Raw genomic sequence first — 10,819 nt, forward strand, 5'->3', positions numbered from 1 at the left:
TTTGTCGGGGAAAGAACAAATATCAAAGATTAGTCTTTTCTGGCCATGATACAGTTAATCCTCTCAAAATCTATTTTTAAACTTTTTAATGTCAAAAGGTTTTGCTTGGCCTTTGCATGACTTTGTTTACTCTAGTAGCAAATAATTTGTCTTGCCTTCAAAACAGCAGGTGTAGCTATTTAAGTATTTCATTTAGCATGTCAAATTGTATTACATGGCCTGTGCTTTTGTGTGTACTTGAAGACCCAGTCACAGTAACAAAGGAATAAATGTTAAGCTATCAAAATATCAGTCATGTCTATTTTCAGTATTCAGACCTAACATGTCAAATGGCAGTACACTGCTGCATTCTGTTATATTTGTCAGAAGGTTTTAAATGCCCCTTACTCTGAACTTGCTTTTGAACCACAGATGGAAGATGTAAATAACAAAGCTTTCAGCCAAGAATTGTTAGGGAGAAAATAATGTGTAGTCATTGAGTAATCATTTTTAATTATGTGTTTTTTGGCTTTTTCTTCCATGTTATTGCAAAAATAGAATTTCCCCAGTACAGATCTTGTAAACAAACTCATCTAAGCAAAGTTCTTCAGCTCTTGAGCAGATGAGTCAACCATGGCTTGGCATTTTATTTCTGATTTTACCATCCTCTTAAGATCAAAGCAACATAACTACAGCTGCAGTTGAGGGGAAATAATTCTTGTTATTGGAATAGTATTTTACTAAGAAATAAGATGTTTTTTATGTACATCCCATGCTTTACAAAACAGAATCCCTCTTGAGTATAGTCATATTAAAAAAGTTTCAACAGGTCAGGGTCTACTTTAGATGACAAGAGCAGTCTTGCTACACTCTTACACATACATCATTAAGTTAAGGGGTTTAGCAGCATACAGAATCAAGATAAATGGCCTATCTCCTATTCGGGTGAGAACTTGTGTAGAAATTTACTGGACATATGAGTAGAGGAGTTAGATGACAGCAAAATATGTCATTGGGGTCACTTATTAGGCATCTATCTGCACTGATGTGTGGCTTAATGAGGCCCACAGATCCTATAGAAGGTTCAAGTTCTGGAGGAAGCTCTAGCCTCACATGATCCCCACATCCAGTCACCAATGACTGCTGAGACAGTCATACTTTGCACCCAGTGTGGGAAAGGAACTTTTTCTTCTTAAATTCTACAAGCCATCATTTTGTAATCACACTTTTGTGTAACTTGTGTGTAATATTTGTCTTGCTTTGAAAAACAACTAATACACATTTTTCCCATAAAAAGTCTTAATAAAAAGTATTAATTTAATATTGATCCACTTATGGTTGTCCATTTTTAATTCTCTCTCCCTCACACACACACACATATGTGAACACACACACTCTACAAATGCATAGAAACAAAATACAGACACTCAAATAGCATTACACTGTAGATCCATTAAGTCAGAATTTTAACAGTCTTTTAACATCAAACTTTAACAAACTCAGAACTTTAACAATCTACCACACACACACACACACATACAGTGCAGATCACCTCCTTGTAGCGTTTGTAGGCATTGTGGTCCTTGATGGCCACCGATTTTAAAATTTAGTGCCCACAATAAAGTTGCTGTTTGTCTTGCTGCTGGCTGAAGCATGTTGCAGACAGTGGGAGCAAAACATTGACTGACTACTCTCATCAAAAACTAGCCAGTCACGTTACTCCCCACTGTCAGCTGCCCTCCACTTCTCACTGAGAAATCGCCTTTTAACTTTTGGTTTGTGAATTGTCTCTTCTTGCGTAGGTGTGCCTACATCAGCCACCCTCTTTACACCCGCAACGTAACACCACATTGTTATTAAAATAGTCTGTCAGATTAGGCTAGAAGTGCTCTCTGGCTTTCTTCTTTCTTCTTCTTCTTCTTGGCCAGCGCTGATTTCTATCCCTGTTTGCAACATTTTTCACCTATCTGTGATTGCTAATGACATCCACAGCAATAGGCTAAAAGGATGTCTTTTGCTCACTTAAACTTAAACTTGTTTCAGTCTTCCTGAGAGAAATGTGATCTGCAGCCTTTAATCCTGGGCTCAGGAAAACACCTTGCTAGTTAATCACCAGAGACACATTACCTTGTTGGTAAAGAACTTTAAATGGCATGTTACTCAATGTATCGGTGTATAATGTCAAATTAAATCTGCAATATACTGGTTATCTCACACACACACACAACAACAGGTATACCTATACGTCTATATAGCTGTGTAGGAGGGATTTACAGATGAGGTGATGAAGACCATTTAAGATGACAAATGAGAAAGAGAACATGACTTAAGTTCCCCACTGGGCCACTATTCCTCCTTTTGTGTATATATATACATATATATGTATATAAATATATTTTACCAATCAGTGATCAGAGTTCCAGCAAAGACCTTTATTTGTATCAGAAATGTTAAATATTACTTGTAATCACTCTTTTTAATTCCTCTCTTGTTCCCTGTCCAGTTGTAAATACAACTGCAGCTCATTGTGATTGTCACTGTGGCTTTGTCAAATCACCCGTGACTAAGGAGCCTGTTACAGTATCTGTTTATACACACACACACACACACACACACACACACACACACACACACACACACACACACACACACACACACACACACACACACACCTCCATGGTCTCTGTGTGTCTAGAGTGACAGTGGCAGCTGGTGAGGATCATGTGAGAAATGTGACCACTGCGTATTGTGCTTTCTGGCTCTCGTGATGTGCTGTGCGTGTCACAGTGTGTGTCTTTGTGTGAATACATCAGTGTGTTGGCGGAGGCTGCACCAGACACCCGGGCTGATTTTTATTTTATGTGTTTTTAAACGACGCATGTGTGGAATTGGAGCAAGAGTTTTTCTAAGAGACAGAGAGACATTTGAGAAGAGACCTTGACGGAAAAGCATCTAGCTGTGCTAGCCAGTCTTTGACCCCTGGTGTAGTGTTAGATGATTTTCAGGAGGATTATTTTGCTCTGTTCTACCTCTGTGAGCAGAGAGACCGACATCATCCACCACAGGCCTACACATGTACACACAGACACACTCACTCACAAACGCCAACTCTCTTACTCTTTCTCACAGACACATATGCACAAACTCAGCATGCACATTAGCAGGTCATGAACTATCACTGAAAGCCACATCTTTTATCTTTTCCTTCCCACTCTTCTTCCTGTCCTTCCTTCACTCATTTCTTCTCAGTTTTCCAGTTCTCTCCCCTCTGCTCCCCCCCATCGTCTCCCCTTCTCTCCCACTGTGCTGACATGCACCTACTGGCACTTGGATTTTCACTTATCCTCCCTACTAGTAATAGATTTCAGACTGTACTATTCAGTGTTTCTCCCGGCACCCCGTTGTCAAAAGACACCTGCAGAGAGACAGATAAATAGACGGATAGAGAAGAAGGCACTATACTCGGCTTGTCAGCATAGATAGAGATAATGGTTTTGATCAACTTTTTTTCTCTTTCATCTGTCCTTTGCTCTTAGCCTGCTTTTCCTTTTGTCTCAGCTTCCATTAAATATTCTTATTGTGTCTTTACTACCTCAAGTAATCAGGAAAATAGTAGTTTATCTGCTTAAATGCAACTGTGCTCATTCAGTCATTCATGAAGTTCATAAAAAGTTGTGAATTATGAAAAAACTTGTTACTTTTTCTCTCTACCAATTCATTCATCCTTTATTGAATGAGCCAACTTTAAAAGCTGCTATAAAGCGTACAGTGTGACTGCACTGAGTACTTCTCCAGTATATAGGTATTATTGCTGATGAGTGATTTGGTTGGATTGAAACCCCTGACAGAAATACCTGAATTCATCATGATCACATTTTTACAATGAAGAAGTTCAATGGCAGGTGCAGTAACACGTGCACTATGACAGGGACTTGACATGGCTACCACTTAGTCCCCGTGCAGAGAGCACCCTTATTGTTTTTCAAGCATCTTTGGCAAAACAAGAAAAGAGCGTATCAGTTTCGCCATCAGGGAGTCCAAGTTGGACTCCAAGGGAGTTGTGTGCGGCGATCCTAACATTAAGCACATGTGGACATGTCAGCTAGACCTCTGATACCGATTCCCCCTCCACCTATTGTCTCCATCTGCCGTCAGTGACTTACGGATGTGTCACGTAGGCGTTGTCGGTCATAGTATCCATCTTCCATTGTGTGCGCTAACAGAGGAAACAATTCAGCGACAACGGTGAGGCAGAGAGTGGGTGGTAAGGCAGCGTTCACAACCATCAGAGAGAACAGGGGAGCGGGATAGTAAAGTAGAGGACAGACGCTACGCAGCTGCTCATACACATTTCCATGTGCACGCAACACGTGTAGGCATCCACTATAACATACTGTATGTACAGGTAGGTGTTTGTTCTCCACAAAGTCTGTCATTCTGTTTTACTCTTAGTTCATAGGTCAAACATGCAGTAGGTATGCATAAACATTTTCTACAATTGCAGTTTTACAAGTTAATTTCTAAGTTTTTCTGATTTTTCTACTTGGAACTTTTTAACTGTAACAGATAGTAAACTAATAGATAACATGCACAGCCAAATATTAGAAGGAGAAAACAGAATGCTTTCCTTAAGTTGGCTTAGCATCCTACCAGGAAAAAAAAAAACGGGGCAAAAGTGGAAAGACCTCTCACTAGCAATCAATAGAAAGAAGGACTAAAGTAAGGTGAGGCAGAAGCTCGTCATACAAGTTTTGATGGAGAACCTTGAGGGGGAAGTGTGAGAATGAAAGAGTCAATCTAGCTATGGTAAATATGAAAGCCAAATCTCTTCCAGTCATCCCTAGTGAACATGATTAAAGGTTATTCTAGAAAGCTACTGATCAATTGCTCAATATCACCCCGCATAATCTACCTTCATGGTGATAAGGCATTTTACCAACTGTCGAAGGAGACGTACAGGAACTACCACAAGGTCATCCCGATCGATTTCCACTCCACCCACATATGTTGGTTCTCTCTTCCAATTTGTTTAATGCTCAAATTAAAAGGGCCACATCTTGTGCAGGATTATTTATTTATTTCGCAATCAATTGGCCTCTCAAGTGTCCACTCTCAGAAATTAAGATAAAACTAAATAAATGTGTAATCAAACAGAATGATGATCAATGAGAGAGGGTGGAGGCCATGGAGAAACGAGGCTGGTTATCAATATGCAGTGTTACCAACGGAATTATATTAACACCACTGAGGGTGGAAAAAAAAATCAGATTATTTTTAATGTTGCTCTCTCAACAGCTGCTTTTTGTTTCAGTAAGCATCATCATATTCTGGTATGTGTTGTTTATATTTGCATGTTTGACTATTGGCAATATGCCAAACACACAAATCCCTCAAATTTAGCCCAAAGCAATCTGTGCTTTAAGTGCACACTTCAACTCTGACTTTTCTACGTTCCTATAGGAAGCAGTTTAATATGAGGTTTTACTTGATATATTTAATGCAGATTTTCTTTGTCTGTGCTGACATTATTAGTTAACTCTTATTGTCTCTTGTCTCCCCAAGATTCCTTAATTACATCATGGTGCACCTTCTCAGCGTCAGCTTGATTCAGTAGAAAGCACTCAGTAATAATTGGATCACTACAAAACTGCATTAACTGCTTTACACAGGGATAATAGCATCATAATTGAAATGCACTCATTTATATACTGTATTTATTCATAAGAAAATGGCTGTTTTTATGAATGCTGCCATACATATAATATCGAAATAAGCACTGAATCCAAAATTTGGTATGTTGTGTTAGTAATTTTAAATAATAAGAATAATGCTCTTTGCTGTCCTAGATGATGGCACTACTGAAATATCTACAGATCTTAATAAGTAATAATAAGTAGCATCAGTAGATCTAAATGTACATAATGATCAGCAGCAATGATCCATGAAGACTCACATAAAATGGCTTTTTCATGAAGACCTTAAGGCTATGTACATTATTACATAATTATTTGGCTGATCAGTGTGTCCAAAAAACTTGAGGTATTTCAGATCAGAATTTGATCCTCCTCTTCTTCCTCTTCCTGTCCTCCTGACAGTTTATCTTTTGTCTCGTGCTCTGCTCCTCTCCTCTTTTGTTGTTTCCCATCTTTCACTGTCACCTCACTTCAGTGGTGGATGTCTTTTTAATGGTCCAACACATTAAGACCAAACAGAACTCTCTGATTACAGACATTTGATGCGTTGGATCACTGGCCACTCTGCTGTCAAGCCTTGCTGTTTGATTTGTGACCGTGGCCAGTTGATTTAATCTAAAGATGATTCCCTATTTATGAATTATGGACTTGACTTATGCTATGAGCTGCAGTGATCTCCGTGTGTACAAGTGTGCATGAGAGAAAGGGCGTTTTGTCATGAAAAAAAAAAAATAGTTAACCCAATATATATTATTCTTGCAAAATCACCACCAGAGCTAATGCAGGAAACGGACCAGTGCCTTTATAGAATACTCAGAATCACAGCACTGAAGCAAATAACTAGGAATTGGAAAACCACAAAGTCCATCAGTTTAAAGACGGAAAGTAACGATACAGGAAATCTCAGAAATGGAGAGAATACCATTTAGAGTTAGAAATGAAGAGACAGAGTATGGAAGATGTCAGCCTAACAAAAGAATTTACAAAAGGACAGAGGCAGATCTTGGGAAAACAAACAGACATATACACATACTCAGCGCCCACATCTTAAAATGTATGTATGCACATATAAATATATGTGTTTTTCTTTTTCTTCTGTTTATATCACTGTGTGTATAAAATACAAAAAGTAATTGCAAGGGCATGAAAATATACTGGACATTTTGTGGGTGTACTGAATTATGAATTAATTGCAATAAAAGTATGAGAGAAAAAAAAGGGCCTGTGTGTGTGTGTGTGTGTGTGTGTGTGTGTGTGTTTGCATGCATTTGAGGGATATTAGCACAAGAAAAGTTAAACATTTTGAATGATTTTTGGCTCCTTGTGAGATGAAGATCTGGCTGAGAGGCTCAAGTTAGTGCAGCAGCACAAGAAGGTTCAGCCAGTGAGTGAAAATGTAAAGTTTCTTCTACAGCAGGTGGAAGTACACCACTTGATGAACATGGCGGCCTTTATGACAGGAGGATCCATGCTATGTTCATTAAAATAGCTTTTTATTCTACAGATGATTTTCAGTCATGATCTACTGTAAGTGTACATTATTTGAAGGATATTAATAAATATTAATCTCTTCCTACATATTCTAATGAGCAGGGAGACTTTGCCAAAGCATTCATATCAGTTTTATTGAGCAACTGCAAACTCATTTTCTGTAGCTGATGCAGGAATCTTCGTTTCTGTGCAGAGGAGTGCAGTCAGCAGTATCATACTGTTATTACAGTGTTAGGGTGATAATATATGAAGATGTTGAAAAGCTCTACTTCTCTTAAACAAGTCTAACGTGATTGTCTTTCTGTATGTTTCCCCCCCACAGGAGAAGATGGCCAACGGTGTCCATGGTTCTGCCTCTATGTCGTCCTCTTCGGTTTTGTTGATGGGGTCTTACAGTCTGGACAGGGAAGTATTGAAGAAGCTGGGGATTGGACTCGCACTGGCAGCGGCCATATTGGCTTTCATTGTGGAAAAGCTGTACTAGTGGAGCAGTTGTGGACTAGAAGAGGATCGTGAAGCAGGAAGAAGACAGTGACATCATTGGGGCCTTAACAGTGTGTTTGAAGGAGCTGAATAACATGACAAAGGATCTCCTTCTCTCCTGTAACATACTCGACAAGCTCTCATTCAATTTTAAATGAGCCAAAAGAAGAAGTCAGTGACATATACACGGTCAAGGATTATTTGAATATTGTTGAGATTTGTTCTCTTGTTTTTAGTACAGTTAGATTTTTAATTAAAGAGCATAGCTTCCCACTCCGTCAGTTAACAAGAAATAACCAAATGGGCAATGACAGGTCAGCAGACCTCAGCAAACACTTTTCATACAAGCTTTTTCGGTATAAATCACATCCTAGATATTCTAGATTTTGAGTAGAATCTTTCATCAGCAGATTCTGTTTGATATTTCTATTTCATACAAACATGAACATTTTCTAAGTTCAGGCTGCTAAAGGAAACGCTGTGCTTGGTCTGCTGTTCGCTGATGACTGCAGCCTGACATTTCCATATTCACCGATAAGTTAAGCACAACTCAACAAGCTGATACTCTTGGAAAACACATTCTGGACTTTCTCATCATCCACCAGAGTAAAGTCAGAGGATAATCAAACTGTCAATGTGCAGCTTCTTGAGTTTCGGAGTCATTCTTAGGTGTTAATGAACTATCCAGCTTTTTTCCCCCCAGCGATTATGAGCTGCATAGGCTTTGAAGTCCTGTTTTATAGACTTTGCCATCCTCCATTTGGCAGAGTGAGTTGTTCTTACTTTACATGTTGTTTTATTTTGTGGAGAGCTGTAGCAATCTGTACAATACTCTTGATTAAAAGTCATTTGTAACTTTGTTTTTCAAAGTATTTATTTTTGAATGAGAGTCATGAACAGTATATTTTCAGAGCCACGTAATGGACACATTTGAATTTGTTTTAGTTGTTAATCTTTCATTTTAGTGGTTGTTAAAAATGGTTTTGATTGTTTCATTTTTTTGGTTTTTGCCTCATACATCAATGTCAGATGTGGAATTAATTAGTAATATTTATCTTACCTGATTAGTTTGACATACATGGCCATGTCAATGTATTTGTATGTGATGACTTGGTCTGGTGCCAACTTAAAAGTCTGTTTCATATTTTCTCACTCACCTGTAGTGGTCTCATGATGATATCCAACCCTGAGATCTCTGCTGCCTCCTCAGTACAGTAAAATGAAGGTGAATGGACTTACATTTGTGGAGCTCACAGTATTGAAAATCCAACAGCAACACAAAAAGCATTACCCCTGCTACTCTGGATAAGTCACAGAACACACCATCATCTGTTTCTACTGGGATTTTGACTTTGGTAAAAATGTTCCAGTGAAAACTGTCTACAGTGAAATCTATGGCTTATCTAAAGCACCACAAACAAATTTGAAATAACTTGTATTGGTCTTGCAGCAACAATCTCAAGAATTGGGCAAATAAAACCAAAACTGTTAGCATTTGTAGTCATCCCTAGAGGTTTTTTTTTTGTTCTCCTATAAATCAGGTGAACTGACCCTGTAATATTATTCTGTTGATTTGGACTACTTGTGGCTTATGAATCATTATTGTACACAGACTAAATATTGTTTCTGTTCTTCTTGATTTCCATTTTCACAACCGTATAAAACATAACAGCGTTCAATAAAGTCAATGTGTCATGATTGACATGACTGAAGTATTGATTGATTTATTGAATTAAGTGCTAAAGTTTATTCAATAGAATAAGTCCTCCAGAATGAGTATGGGAGAGTATCCTGTCTTTTTACATCACTCTGTATTACTCAGTTATTGTCATGTATAGTCTGCCTGTGTTTCCCTCTGATCTCATCTTGTTTTGAGGTACAACAGTCCCAACATGTGCTCTGAAATCACAGACAGCTGATAATGTATGCCCCAATTTATGTTGCATTGTACTGGCACATGTGTCTCTGTCAGTATGTCTGCGTTTCTATCTGTGTGTGTGTATGTGTGTGTGTGTGTGTGTACACGCATGCCCTGCATATTTCCCCAGTCACAAGTGTCTCTTTCAGCTTGTTTGTGAGCTTGTTTCTGTGTCAGGTGTGTGTATGTGTGTGTGTCTGTACATGCACTGCACCTTCTGATGTAGTGTCTGTAGGCTCCTCCAATGCTTAATTTAGCAGAAAACCAGCATGTGTGCATCTCTGTGTGTATGTGTGTATGTGTGTGTGAGGTTCAGAAGTGACAGGAATCATCACTCTCTCTTGTTCAGAAAGCCCTGCTATTAGATATACCACTGTCTGTGGCCTACACACACAAGCTTTGTATTATCTAAGTAAATGATGCATGTCGCACATTCTTTCAACACAGATACATGCATGTACCCTTGCCTTTTCTTACCTAGCTGATGCATGTCTCTGACACACACACACACACACTGCAACTTTTGTAGTATATGGGCAAATGATGCACGTCAAGCAAACTCGCACACAAACACAAGCACCAAAGCTTTATATTACCCGATCAAATGATGCGTGTCTTACACATAGACACACACACTAGCTTTGTATTATGTGATCAAATGATGCGTGTAGCTATGAAGCTTGTTACATCCATCCAGCAGTGCCCTATATTATTCTCCAGCCATCCATACTGTGTGACAGTTCTTTTGATACTTTGTAAGCACATTTCCTCCCTGTGTATGTCAGTTGCACTGCATTGTTCTCCAATGAAATATGGATGCAACGACACCCTTTATGTTTGGGAGATCATCACTTACTATGAAATATTGAGGCGGGAACCATAGAAAGGAGATCATTATTCACTTCGTAGCATTCACTTCAGTTGTTTCTAATAAAAGCAAGAGTTTCTGAATTCTTGTCTTAGTTGCAGCTGTTGTCAATTTGTCATCTATGCAGTGACGTCCTTTTGATGTGAAACGGAGCGACTTTGGACACAAGACAAATGCAAGGGAGGCTGAACATTAATGCGCTTGGTTGTGTCATGTCTCATCTATTGTGTCATTGCATTACATTGATTTAAATGTTTTAAATTTCGAGTGGTTTGGCTTGCATAAGAAGACAGGCAAAGTTGTCGGTAGTCAAAGGAAGGCATTTCTTTTGAGACTGTAGTTTTTAAGAGGCTGAGATGCCACATCATAGTGAGTCCAACACAGTAA

At 38.7% G+C, this 10,819-nt stretch overlaps 1 protein-coding gene across 1 annotated transcript in view; it reads left to right on the plus strand.

Moving 5' to 3' along the window:
- Nucleotides 1-9,358, plus strand: part of cdkal1 (CDK5 regulatory subunit associated protein 1-like 1) — a 244,305-nt gene extending 234,947 nt beyond the window's left edge. The window contains exon 15 of the mRNA XM_042423928.1: nt 7,486-9,358. Coding sequence (XP_042279862.1) covers nt 7,486-7,647 — 162 coding nt within the window. The 3' untranslated portion in view covers nt 7,648-9,358. The remainder of the gene's footprint in view (nt 1-7,485) is intronic.
- The last annotated feature ends 1,461 nt before the right edge of the window (nt 9,359-10,819 follow it).

The sequence above is a fragment of the Thunnus maccoyii genome, chromosome 10, assembly GCF_910596095.1.
Source record: "Thunnus maccoyii chromosome 10, fThuMac1.1, whole genome shotgun sequence".
Lineage (NCBI taxonomy): Eukaryota > Metazoa > Chordata > Actinopteri > Scombriformes > Scombridae > Thunnus > Thunnus maccoyii.